The sequence below is a fragment of the Natator depressus genome, chromosome 5 (assembly GCF_965152275.1).
Source record: "Natator depressus isolate rNatDep1 chromosome 5, rNatDep2.hap1, whole genome shotgun sequence".
NCBI classification, from domain to species: Eukaryota; Metazoa; Chordata; order Testudines; family Cheloniidae; genus Natator; species Natator depressus.
Window position 1 is genome coordinate 94,853,932 of NC_134238.1, and position 14,375 is coordinate 94,868,306.

Consider the following 14,375-nt stretch of genomic DNA (forward strand, 5'->3'; position numbering starts at 1 on the left):
TTTTCTCACTTCAGGTTTCCATTTCTTTTATCCCCCCTCTCCCCCCCATGAATTCACTTTTGCTTAATTACCCTGCCCCCTCACCTTTGCATGTCTTATAGGCATGATGAATTATATTGTATAGTTTTTCAATAAAGGCATCTCTGGCTATTTTTTCTATATATAGGTACAGTTAATCATTCAGGAGAACAGTACTTGTCTGCTATGGCAAGTGTCAGTAATTACTCTTAATACCAGATCAGCATGATAGAACTCCAGTGGAGTTCTAACTCTACCCAAGTTATTTTTTTGAAGGTGACTTTTCACTTGGCTGCATTGACCATAAATAATGTTTCTGTAGTACATTAGTTTACACCATTCTTAATCACCTGTGAGTTTTAGGTAAGTTAACTATTTGTGGTATTATAGTTCTGTAAAATTTTAGCATAATTTTCCCCCTACTTGATCTACATTTTTCTATTTTTGTAATGAAGTTTTACACTTACGAAGCTTAAGGGACTGGCAGTGATGGAAACTGAAGTCTTTTTTTTTTTTTTTTTTTGTATCCATAGGCTGGGTACAGTTCTGGGCAGCTCCAGTGTGAGCTTCTCCATGCTGCCTCATCAATGACCTGGAGGGACCTCCCTCTCAGAGTGAGAGGTTGTTCGGTCTCCATACTAGCTCACCCCTTGTCCTTTCCTGAATAAGGACTACCAGTTGTGCTGAATTATGCTATATTATATATTGGTTTTGTGATGTGAACGCTGGTCTATTGAGGGCTGAGCTGATACCACCAAACTCATTTCATATAGGACTGTAAGCTGGGTTTGAGCCCTGGTCCCAGAGGTGAGAGGCGAGTGCTTTATCAACTAAACCACCCATATAGCTGCTACAGCATGTCTGTTTCAGTATTCAAAGCTAAGGTTGTTTGACGTCTTAAATTTCTGGATTTATTTTTTGTCTAACTTTTATTTGCCCTTTAATCAGGAAAATGGGAAGATTGTGCCAGCGTCAACGTTTGACATGGATAAATTAAAGTCCACTTTGAAACAGTTTGTAAGAGACTGGAGTGAAACGGGGAAACCTGAGAGAGATTCCTGCTACCAGCCAATCATTAATGAAATTGTAAAGAACTTTCCAAAAGAGAGATGGTAAATAGTGCTTTGTTTTTAAGATTTATTATAAAAAAAAAATATAGGCCTTCCATGTTGCACGCCACTTGTAAAAAGTTTATAGAGAGTGGGGAAAAAAAAAGCTTGAATTTAAAAATATTTAAAAATAAGCGCAAATAGCGTTGGGTTAATTGCATAAACAAAAAATGCTTGTATGGTAGGGTAGTACAGTAGAATACAAAACGTTAAACCTAGAAATAATAAATCAGAATTATGTATTGTCTCTCTCTGGGCCAATATTGATAGGTCTAAATATATTTTTATTATGTGAGTTCAAAAAGTTGTAATATAGTTAAGCCTAGTGATTCCACAGCAGCACAATACAAGGAATCAAAGTTCCAGTTTGGCAGTTGCTGAGAGTACTGTGATAGGATCCATGTCCAACTTGCCTTAGCTCAAGAGGAGGCCATAATATATGATCCCTTGAAGGGAAGGGGAAGTAAAATGTGGTTATCCTTGGTGAGAGGGGAAAGGAAATGAGTAAAAGGTTCCTTCACCCCTAGTACAGCTTTATTACATTTACAATCCTGTTTGTAAGTGTTCAGGCCCAATATTGATTTCAGACACAAGATACAATGTATCTTGTAAAAATTCTCATCTGTTTGTGTGCATATCTTGGTAAGTGACTTGACAAAGAGTAAGGCATGTCTGTGTGTCTGAAGGTAGGATGAATGCTGATATGGTAACAACCTAAAAAGAGCAAATTTATTTACCAAAAGTGATATAGTAATAAAAATGAGAAAACAATTCATTAATGAAATCCATGTCCTAAGAAGGTAAATATAAATGATTTAGTTACTGAAATTAGTGCAGTTGTCATAAATAAACATCATTTCACTTTTAAACGTACTGAGGCTCTTTTAATGAGGAAAAACAGTGGCGCACTGACACTTATGTTTTAATTTCATGTGTGAACTTGGTGTTTATAAAAGTGAGGACTGATAGCTCTGGCTATAGCCTAAGCTTGCTACGGCCAATAGCTTCCTCAGACAGTGCAAACAGTTCACCTCCAGCCTGGCCTATAAATATTTCTTGTTACCTGTCATTTGGTTTTCTGCAGTAGAGCCTGCCTACCATTACAGACAGCAAAGTGTTTTTGATGCGGTCAAACATCCAAGTTAGAGATCAGCAAATTTTTTTGGATTGACTTGTCTTGAGGTGAAATGTTACTGCATCACTTAGCCCAGTCGCTCTCAACCAGGAGTACACGTATTCAACTCATCTAGATCAGTGTTTCTCAACCTGGGGGTTTCAGCCCTTAGGGAAATCACGGGATCGGTTTAAAGGGATCACAAGTGCAGGGTCGGCATTAGGCTGTGGCAAGCAGGGCAGCTGCTTGGAGCCCCATGCCCCGGGAAGCTAAGTTTCATGCTACAGCCTCACTGCCTGTGGCTTAGGCTTCAGACAAGGCTCAGATGTGAAAAACAGGCTCAAGTATCACACTGCAATTTAGGTACAATATTTATATTCCAGTTGCTTTATTTTATAATTATATGTAAAAATGAGAATAATAAATTTTTCAGTAATAATGTGCTGTGACACTTTAGTATTTTTATGTCTGATTTTGTAAGCAAATAGTTTTTAAGTGAGGTGAAACTTTGGGTAAACAAGACAAATCAGACTCCTGAAAGGTGTACAGGAGTCTGGAGAGTTTGAGAACCACTGACTTAGCCCACTAAGATTTCATTGGAAGATGAGATTTGTATAGCACTTTCAAAAATATAACTTGAATACTCTTCCCTTGTTAGATACAAGGCATTCAGGAATGTCTTCTTATAGAAAAGGTACAGTAAGTTTAGTTTTTATACATTTAAGTAAAGTTATCTTCTGTTTAGAAATTCCCTCATAAAAATGATAAAAATAGAAAGTTGCCCTGTGTTGTGGATATTTATGCATTATTATATTATTCTAAATTTCATAGGTATGTTAGTGCAGTTCAAGCATCAATATTGTCAGTGGCTTTTTCTTGTGAAATGGAAGCCTCTGTGTAAGACAGATCCTTGTCTTAAAGGCTAACAAGTTTTTTATATTTGGCTTCATGGAATCCCTCTTTTAGTTTTGCTTTGTAGTAAGGCTATGCTGGTGCTTCACTCCCAAAACCATTTGCAGTTCCTGTAACTGAATTTGCAATGGCAACTCTGAAGCAGTTTTCTATATGAAAGCCAAATTGGATGAAAAGTGGAGAATATTTATTAAGCTTTTCACTTCAGATATCTTAAGTGTACTGTTCCTACCAGGAAAAATGATGTAGAAAGAAAATTTAAGTCTTTTTTTTTTTTGACTTGTAACCCATAGATGAAAGCAGTACTTATGAATCCATGTACGTTAAATTTGGTAAATAGTGAAAAACATTTGCTTAACAAATATTTTAAAACTTTTTATTCATTCTGTACTTCGAGAAAGAGCTTTAATTTTGGGAAAGATAACTTGCATTATGAATGAAGAATGCATGGTAAGTCTCATCTTTCAAATGCAGAACTTGCCCAAACCTTAACTGTGGAGCCATGACTAATGTTTTTATGTCAAATTGCTTTGATAGGAAAATATGTAACTGTGAAGAAATCATATTCAGAATAAACTGCTTAGTAGTATAAAATAACTGTAGCTGACCATAGTTTTGAAATACAGTAAAGATCTGAACTTGAGCCCAAAAACTGAGGTAGGAGAAATTCTTTACTTTAGAATTCTGAATCCTAATTTTTTCCTTTATGTGGCTTTTTGCCTCTACCTCTTCAGGTTATAGGAGCAAGTTAGTGTCTTCTTGCTTTCCCACCTATGGTTGACTAGCAAATCATGACTTCTTTTTAGATGTGGACCTTGCCATACTTATTATAGCTTTGTCTCATAGGATTACTGTAATGTGCTCTACAAAAAGCTACACCTAGCGACCACTCAGACTGTAGATAATGCAGCATAGCAATGCCTGTCTGTCCAGGCTTTTTGCCTGAGGGCATATTTAGAGGCCAGTGAAGTTAAAGGAAGGTGGAAAACCTCTTTTATTGGCATTGAGCCAAATTGTTCCTAATGATTTAAAAATGGTATATGTGTAAAAGCAGTTCTGATTAAATTTGTCAAGTCTAAATTATTTTCCCATTTCTTACGCGACCAGCTGGATATAAGTATTTATAAAATGTTTATGGTGCAAGCATATTATTTGTTGTTCACCGTGTTTAGAAACAGATATGTAGACTTTTCAGACTAAAGCCTATCTTGAACTATGAGTTAAAAAAAAGCTGTCATTCCTAGATAACTTTTCCCAACAAGACACATTGGATAAGACTATCCAAAGTACCGAACCCTTAAGCACTCTTCAAAATTTCATCCAATTTATATTTTTAGCACAGTATATGAAACAATAAGCTTCAGTTTTCTCAAGTATACTTAATTTTGTTTGGCTTTTCCTAAGGCAGAAGTGCTCTGTCAATTGGATTAATCATGTTGTGTTTTAACTGTAAGTGTTTCAGGTTTTACACATATTCGGAGTGAGTGTTAACAGATGCACTAAATAAATTCAAAAATAAATAAATTGGATCAGCCACTGCAAGTTAATTGACGTTTCTGTACAGATCTGTATGGGGCAGATTCTGTACAGATGCAGAGCTAAAGGAGGGATCATATTCAATTAACTTTAAGAGTAATGGTCTTAATGTTAAAAATTAACTCTCAGGTTAAAATTTTCAAAAATTTGGCCATGGAAAAGCTCACTGTGTTTCAGCATCTTAACACTGTATGCCTGAAGTGGTAAAAGTCAAAACCTTTGATTTGTGATCAACAAACTCAAGTCAAACTTTACACTTGCATGTAGGAAGCAATATCCTGGCATAGATTGACTTCAGTTGACAGCTACATGATGATTTTAAGAGTTATTTTTTTTTCGCTTAGACAAAATATTTGATATCGGTTCCATCCCAGTAGCTATATGACCAAGATATTTGTTCTAAAATGCTGGTTGGAGGTCTAGCATTGTTTTTAGTCCCCATTGGTTTAGTTTAGGCCACTCAATCATATCTCAGTTCCACTTCAGCTGAGTTTCTGTGAAATAAAAGCACAAACATCTTTTCTATGTTTTAATACTATACGTTGGATTTCTTTAATGCATACTATAGTAATTTAAAAGAATTTGCTGTGTTTAAAACGCTACTCGATGGAAATGTGAGTGGTGCTTACATAATACATTTCTTTCTCTCTGCAGTATATCATGTCTATGCTCATATCCAGGGTGGTTTATTTGCTAGAATCTGGAAGGTCTCTGGCTTCAGATTATCATGCCTCTTTGGGGCAACAGATGCAGTACAGAGTAGTACCCATTTTGAATGTTCATCTATTTTTGGAGTTTACTAGCAGTGTTCTCTTCCCATCATCCTTGCCCACTCTGTAGAAGAAGAAACTTGTATGGGCAAAAAAGGATATTACTAACCTGCTTCCTCTTTTTGGATGTTGGTGGGGAACAGCTGCTTCCCTTCATAGGAGGAATCAAGTTTGTTAAGATATGGAAGGGAATGCAAGGTGCCCCATCTGAGCAGAGAGCAGTGTTTAAGGTACTCTTGCTGTTGAATATGGGGCAGATGGTGTTTCCCCTTTCTTCCATCAGAGTTGGTTCTAGAAGGTTGGGGAGTGGGAATCTTAGAGATGTTGGAAGCTGAAAATTAAAATTTGTTTCTCTTTGCTTCTAATGGGAAAAGCAGCCACAGGATCTTGTGATCAAACCAATGGGTAGAACTTCTGACTAGACTTAGAAAATGGGACTGTTATCTAACTATATACAGAGTTTATAACTCTTAAACTTTCGAGTATGGCCATGGAATTCTGGAATTCTCTTTTATGGAGGTCTGCCCTAAGTGTACTTTGAGGATGAAACTCTCTGGTATGAACATGACCTCTCACCTAGAAAATAACATTTAAGGAATGCTATCGAGATTGGTAATGTCAACAGATTCACCTAGATGTCAAGTGTGGTTACGGGAAAATATATACACAAACGGTTATCAGTATGAGAATTGTCAGGATACGAGTCACCTTTTAGTTTCTTTTAAAATTTGTTTTGCTAGAATTATACATGCAGTACCTAGTTAGAATAATTTGTATTGGTTCACCTAGTACCTAGTTAGAATAATTTGTATTGGTTCACACACCAATGAGCGCATTTAAGAGCACTTAAGAGCCAGACCTGGAGACAGTGCCTGAATTCTGTTCAGATTACAGAGTAGCAGCTGTTAGTCTGTATTCGCAAAAAGAAAAGGAGTACTTGTGGCACCTTGGAGACTAACCAATTTATTTGAGCATAAGCTTTCGTGAGCTACAGCTCACTTCATCGGATGCATACTGTGGAAAGTGTAGAAGATCTTTATATATACACACAAAGCATGAAAAAATACCTCCTCCCACCCCACTGTCCTGCTGGTAATAGCTTATCTAAAGTGATCACTCTCCTTACAATGTGTATGATAATCAAGGTGGGCCATTTCCAGCACAAATCCAGGGTTTAACACGAACATCTGGGGGGAGGAAAAAAACAAGGGGAAATAGGTTACCTTGCATAATGACTTAGCCACTCCCAGTCTCTATTCAAGCCTCAGTTAATTGTATCAAATTTGCAAATGAATTCCAATTCAACAGTTTCTCGCTGGAGTCTGGATTTGAAGTCTTTTTGTTGTAATATAGCAACGTTCATGTCTGTAATCGCGTGACCAGAGAGATTGAAGTGTTCTCCGACTGGTTTATGAATGTTATAATTCTTGACATCTGATTTGTGTCCATTTATTCTTTTACGTAGAGACTGTCCAGTTTGACCAATGTACATGGCAGAGGGGCATTGCTGGCACATGATGGCATATATCACATTGGTGGATGTGCAGGTGAACGAGCCTCTGATAGTGTGGCTGATGTTATTAGGCCCTGTGGTGGTGTCCCCTGAATAGATATGTGGGCACAGTTGGCAACGGGCTTTGTTGCAAGGATAGGTTCCTGGGTTAGTGGTTCTGTTGTGTGGTATGTGGTTGCTGGTGAGTATTTGCTTCAGGTTGGGGGGCTGTCTGTAGGCAAGGACTGGCCTGTCTCCCAAGATTTGTGAGAGTGTTGGGTCATCCTTCAGGATAGGTTGTAGATCCTTAATAATGCGTTGGAGGGGTTTTAGTTGGGGGCTGAAGGTGACGGCTAGTAGCGTTCTGTTATTTTCTTTGTTAGGCCTGTCCTGTAGTAGGTGACTTCTGGGAACTCTTCTGGCTCTATCAATCTGTTTCTTCACTTCCGCAGGTGGGTATTGTAGTTGTAAGAATGCTTGATAGAGATCTTGTAGGTGTTTGTCTCTGTCTGAGGGGTTGGAGCAAATGCGGTTATATTGCAGAGCTTGGCTGTAGATGATGGATCGTGTGGTGTGGTCAGGGTGAAAGCTGGAGGCATGTAGGTAGGAATAGTGGTCAGTAGGTTTCCGGTATAGGGTGGTGGTTATGTGACCATTGTTTATTAGCACTGTAGTGTCCAGGAAGTGGATCTCTTGTGTGGACTGGTCCAGGCTGAGGTTGATGGTGGGATGGAAATTGTTGAAATCATGGTGGAATTCCTCAAGGGCTTCTTTTCCATGGGTCCAGATGATGAAGATGTCATCAATATAGCGCAAGTAGAGTAGGGGCGTTAGGGGACGAGAGCTGAGGAAGCGTTGTTCTAAGTCAGCCATAAAAATGTTGGCCTACTGTGGGGCCATGCGGGTACCCATAGCAGTGCCGCTGATCTGAAGGTATACATTGTCCCCAAATGTAAAATAGTTTATGGGTAAGGACAAAGTCACAAAGTTCAGCCACCAGGTTAGCCGTGACATTATCGGGGATAGTGTTCTTGACGGCTTGTAGTCCATCTTTGTGTGGAATGTTGGCGTAGAGGGCTTCTACATCCATAGTGGCCAGGATGGTGTGTTCAGGAAGATCACCGATGGATTGTAGTTTCCTCAGGAAGTCAGTGGTGTCTCGAAGGTAGCTGGGAGTGCTGGTAGCGTAGGGCCTGAGGAGGGAGTCTACATAGCCAGACAGTCCTGCTGTCAGGGTGCCAATGCCTGAGATAATGGGGCGCCCAGGATTTCCAGGTTTATGGATCTTGGGTAGTAGATAGAATATCCCAGGTCGGGGTTCCAGGGGTGTGTCTGTGTGGATTTGATCTTGTGCTTTTTCAGGGAGTTTCTTGAGCAAATGCTGTAGTTTCTTTTGGTAACTCTCAGTGGGATCAGAGGGTAATGGCTTGTAGAAAGTGGTGTTGGAGAGCTGCCGAGCAGCCTCTTGTTCATATTCCGACCTATTCATGATGACAACAGCACCTCCTTTGTCAGCCTTTTTGATTATGATGTCAGAGTTGTTTCTGAGGCTGTGGATGGCATTGTGTTCCGCACGGCTGAGGTTATGGGGCAAGTGATGCTGCTTTTCCACAGTTTCAGCCCGTGCATGTCGGCGGAAGCACTCTATGTAGAAGTCCAGTCTGCTGTTTCGACCTTCAGGAGGAGTCCACCTAGAATCCTTCTTTTTGTAGTGTTGGTAGGGAGGTCTCTGTGGATTAGTATGTTGTTCAGAGGTATGTTGGAAATATTCCTTGAGTTGGAGACGTCGAAAATAGGATTCTAGGTCACCACAGAACTGTATCATGTTCGTGGGGGCGGAGGGGCAGAAGGAGAGGCCCCGAGATAGGACAGCTGCTTCTGCTGGGCTGAGAGTATAGTTGGGTAGGTTAGCAATATTGCTGGGTGGGTTGAGGGAACCATTGCTGTGGCCCCTTGTGGCATGTAGTAGTTAGGAAGTTTAGTGTCCTTTTTCTTTTGTAGAGAAGCAAAGTGTGTGTTGTAAATGGCTTGTCTAGTTTTAGTAAAGTCCAGCCACGAGGAAGTTTGTGTGGAAGGTTGTTTTTTTATGAGAGTATCCATTTTTGAGAGCTCATTCTTAATCTTTCCCTGTTTGCTGTAGAGGATGTTGATCAGGTGATTCCGCAGTTTCTTTGAGAGGGTGTGGCACAAGCTGTCAGCATAGTCTGTGTGGTATGTAGATTGTAATGGAATTTTTACCTTCAGTCCTTTTGGTACGATGTCCATCTGTTTGCATTTGGAAAGGAAGATGATGTCTGTCTGTATCTGTACAAGTTTTTTCATGCAGTTGATAGATTTCCACTCCATACAGCTAAATGCAGTGCCTTGCATAATGATAGGTTTCAGAGTAACAGCCGTGTTAGTCTGTATTCGCAAAAAGAAAAGGAGTACTTGTGGCACCTTAGAGACTAACCAATTTATTTGAGCATAAGCTTTCGTGAGCTACAGCTCACTTCATCAGCATGCATCCGATGAAGTGAGCTGTAGCTCATGAAAGCTTATGCTCAAATAAATTGGTTAGTCTCTAAGGTGCCACAAGTACTCCTTTTCTTTTTGTGAATAATTCTTATGCAAAAGCACGATGAACATCTTTCCTCCTTTACAAAGGCACATAGAGATTAATTTCTCACGATCCAAGGACTGAAGAAGTGTTTAACCCTTAAAGTTAGCTAACATCAGTCTGGGCATTGGCTAGAGCTGATTCGCTTGAGTACAAGGAATTTCCTCAAAACCTCTATCCCCACCACTCAAGTTCCTGGATGGAGTACATCATCTCTGCCTTAGTTCAGGTCCTTGTTACTGGCACCGATAGGTTAGTAGTTTTATAGTGTGTGTTAGTGATAGTTAAATTTTTTTTATGGTGTTTATCTTTTTAAACACTTCAATTCCTGTTCTGAGTACTGTTACCATTGCCAAGGCATGCCTCAGTCACCAGGATACAAGCCCTGCCACTCCTGCAAGAAACCAGTGCTAGTGAGAGACGCCCCCCCACTCCAAGTTGCCTGAAGTGTGATGCGGAGTTGCATGTCAGCGATTGGTGTCAAATTTGCAGGGACTTTAAACTAGAACCAAGAGACACAGGGAGGCCAGACTTTAATTTCTTCTGATAGATTCAGCTCTGCTCCCTCCATCTGAGAGACTTTCCTGTTTCAAATGGGTGCCAAAGCACTTTGGTTTCAGTGAGGAGTGCTCCACCTGTAATGGCTGAGTCCTAGCACTGATTGTCTTCCTCAGAGCTGAGAAAGAAACATTGCAAGTTGGCCTCCACAGACTCAACATCAGTGGAAGGGCGATCCCCTGTACTGAAGGCTGGCAGGCATGCAGACAATGGAAATAGTCAGTTTGAAGCTGAGACCATCGACTCCAGCACAGGCATTATCAAGACCGTCCCCTGAAATGGCATCATCGAGCTAATCAGTGCAGTCTGCTTCTACCCACCAACTGGAGGCTATCCTTATGCCATCAACTCAGGAGGCATTTGCTGCGACAAGGGACTTGTTCAGCCTCTAGGTACCGGTGTTGCTCATGATACAGGTGTCTTTTCACACGGTACCAACAACTGCAGGTCACACTTTGCCAGCTACTACAATACTGTGTTAAGTACTGTGGGCACCTCTGGATATCCAAATGTCTATCATACAGTGCTGTGAAGAGGAAAGCCAGCGATGATTTCTCCGGTATCGTTGTCTGCAGGCTCCCAGCGCTTATCACAGGCACCGACAGGATCAGTCCCCCAGCCTGCCTTGGTCAGAAGAGGCTGATTTATCTTCAGACTAAAAGGTCTGTTCATACATCTCGCAGTTGTGTCGTGTACCTTGCCGTTTCCCTCAGAGGGCTTACCACTCCTTGTATCCACAGTAGAGCCCTTCCAGGCCAGCCTGTAGGGATCCATGGGCCTAAAGTAATTGAGTTTCTGGGCTTTACCAGTGCCATTCTGGAATGCTTTGGGATTCCCACAGATGTCTGGGTACTCTTTGTGCCCACCCCCTTCTGTGACATCAAGTAGGTGTTAAGAACCATCCCGCCAAGTACACCAGGAGTCAGTGACCAATACGACGCTCAGTACCATGCAGGAACTGATGCATGTTGCAGATGTTCATGTCTCCAGTTGCCAGGCGACTCTCCCTTTGAAAGGCCAGGGGGGCTCCACCTCAGCCAATTATGGCTTTGGCCTCTTCGTTACCTGATGAGGCAGTGGTTCAGATGATTAGAGGGCACACCAGGACCTTTTAAAAAGGGTGGTTTCTGCCTTGGCTATCCAGGTGGAAGAGATTTTTTTTGTCATTCCACAGGCTGATTGACATTTTAGCAACTGCTAGACTTCTTGGGTGGTGCTCTGATTAATGTAGCTATCCTGGAGCCCACCAAGGTTCTGTGGTGGACTCTGTCTTTCCTTCCCCCACATCAGAGTGAGCTGAGCGCAGATATCATGTACCCTCATAGAAGATTAGGGTTGGAAGAGACCTCAGAAGGTCATCTAGTCCTCAAAGCAGGATCAATCCCAACTAAATCATCCCAGCCAGACCTTTGTCAAGCCCTCTCCATGGTTTGAGCACCTCTGCACCCATCTCTCTCCGGGGTTGCTGGTGGTCTCAGCTGCCGATGAGAAAGCACCAGGGGCAACAGTTGTCTACTTTGCAGTCAAAGGCTGCTACAAAACTTGACCTGTTGCAGAAAGCTTTATTCGATGGCTGGCCTGCATTTCAGGATTGCTAACTGCAGGGGTTGTTAGGGTGCTATGACTTCAACTTCTGAGGTATGGTATATTAAAAAAAACAGATGGCCAGAGAATGCAAGACAGGAATTTCTTGCCTTGTTGAAGAGGTAAATTAGTGGCTAGAACCTCACTTCAGGTGGGGGTGGACACTGCCGACTCTGCTGCTAGGGTCACGGCATCAGCCATTATGATTCACAGATGTTCATGTCTCCAGTTGCCAGGTTTGCCTCGAGGTCCAACAGACCATACAAGACCTTCCTTTTGAAGGGTTGTCGCTCTTCTCTGAGCAGACTGACAGGCTGCATGGCCTGATATTCGGGCATTTAAAAGCAGTTTTGTCCTCAGGAACCACATCACTGGTTGCTTTCATTCCTCACTACCATGACCCAATGAGGAAAAAGAACAGAGATTATTGGAGAAAACTCCCCCCTTCTTCTGCAGCAGCTTCTAGTTCATCCAGACAGACTAGGAGTTCTAAGCAAGTATTTTTATGTTTATGTCAAGGACAGCATGCCAGCCTATCCTATCCCTCTGTTTACCAGCCTGCTATCTACCTGCTCAAGTGCTTGGTCTCAAATTGTTGGAGACCAGTGGATCTTAAGTACAGTGGAATTGGAATACACCCTTTAGTTCATTTCTGTCCCCCTTTTTCCAAGCCCAGGGTGACGAGATGTCCTGATATTTGGGGCTTTGTCTTAGCTAGGCACCTATATACCTCCCAATCCATTCTGATTTTTCACACTTGCTATCTGGTCACCCTATCCAAGCCCCTTCCCGGTCTCTCTTCAGGGACCACTCTCATAAGGAAGTTCTGCTTTGGGATGTGCAATCTCTCCTCCATTTGGCAGCCACAGAGGAGGTTCCGCAGTTTCTCATAGAAAAGGGATTTTATTCCTGCTATTTCCTGATCCTAAAAGCAAAAGGAGACCCATACTAGACCTGCGGTAGCTCAACAGACCTCTCTGGAAAAAGATAAAATTTAACATTGTCATGTTGTCTTCTGTTATCTCTTCCCTGGAGATGGGTATGCTGCCATCAGTTTGAAAGACTCGGGTTTCCATGTGCCAATAAATCAGAGCCCCAGGAAATTCCTGAGATATATGGTCAACCAGTGCCATTACCAATTTGCATGCCTACCATTTGGCCTGTTCAGCTCCCTATGTATGTTTGCAAACTGTGTGACAGTGGTGGTGGCATTTCTTAGAAAATCAAGATTTCAAGTTTTTTCCTACCTGGACAACTAGTTGGTGAGAGGCCAGTCCAAGACTCAGCTGCTGTCCAGCATGACAGTCATCCAGTCTATCTTCGATACGCTAGGGTTGCTTATCAGCGCAAGAGAAGTCCTATCTCCAGTGCAAAAAATAGTTCATAGGAGCAGTCTTGAACTCTGCAGAAGCCAAGGCATTTGTCCTGCAATTACAATTCCAGATGATGCTGGCTGTTCTTTTAGACCTGAAGATTCATCCCACCATGACAATATGAAATTGCCTCAGGCTTCTGGGGCGTATGGCTTCATGCATTTATGTAGTCCAGCATGCCAGGCTCCATCTCAGGAAATGGCAAGGATGGCTGGCTTCAGTTTACTTACCAATTCATCACCCTCTAGATGTGGTAGTGCAAATGCTCACTCAAATTCTGGCTACGCTGGGCTGGGGGACAGACCCCTCAAGTGTGTGCCTGGAGTGCCATTTGCTTCTCCTCAGTCAGCTTTAATCCTAGTTACAGACGCTTCTGCCCTCAGGCAGGTGGTCTCACCTGGGTTCTCTGCAGACACAAGTTTTAATCTATACAGGATTTAACTCTGCATATAAACATCAGAGAATTGAGGGCCATTCAACTGATTTGTCAAGTCTTCCTTCCTCATATCAAGAGAAGTCTACATGTACCTACAGACAAGGAGAATCTGGTTGATGCTGCTATGCCAGGAGTCATTCAGGCTGTGAGACTTGTGCATCGCCAGTTCAATCAGCCTCAAAGCCTCTCACATTGCAAGTGTGAAGAATGGTCTGGCAGACTGGTTAAGCAGATCATTTACTAGTCATGATAAGTGGTCTGTCCATCAGGACATTGCCACATCCGTTTTGTGGCTGTGGGGGACTCCGTATGTAGACGTCTTTGCAACATAAGTCAGCAGGAAGCGTAATCAGTTTTGTTCTCAACAAGGTCACAGTCCAGGGTCCCTCACGGACACTTTCCTGTTGCCCTGGGCAAGCGTGCTCTTGTATGCACTTGCTCCACTCCCACTCATACCAAGAATATTGTTGAAAATGAGGCAGGCTCATGCCCAAGTCAGAGTTACAGCTCCGGCATGACATCAGCAATGTTTTCCACTCTGCTGTCCCTCTCAGTCAAAGATCTGCTGACTCTACCACTGGATCAAAACCTGGTCTCCCAGGACCACAGTCACCTCCCCAACCTGCAGATCCTCTACCTGACAGCCTGGATGCTCTGTGGTTAATGCCCCAGGAAGAGGTTTGTTCAAAGGAAATTCAAAATCCACTTTTAAAGAATAGAAAACCGTACACTAAGTATACTTATCTGATTAAATGGAAACGATTCTTCATCTTGTCCCACTAGAAAGAGGTCTCCCAAGTCCAGTTTCCACCACATCATATTCTGAGCTATCTGTTGTTCCTGAAACAATGTCTGGCTAGTCATTTAATTAAGG

At 42.0% G+C, this 14,375-nt stretch overlaps 1 protein-coding gene across 2 annotated transcripts in view; it reads left to right on the plus strand.

The window, feature by feature from the left end:
• Positions 1–14,375, plus strand: part of LOC141987667 (carnosine N-methyltransferase) — a 54,679-nt gene that overhangs the window by 21,383 nt on the left and 18,921 nt on the right. For both annotated transcript variants that reach the window (XM_074953231.1, XM_074953232.1), the window contains one exon: positions 967–1,130. In XM_074953231.1, the coding sequence (XP_074809332.1) occupies positions 967–1,130 (164 nt within the window). The remainder of the gene's footprint in view (positions 1–966; positions 1,131–14,375) is intronic.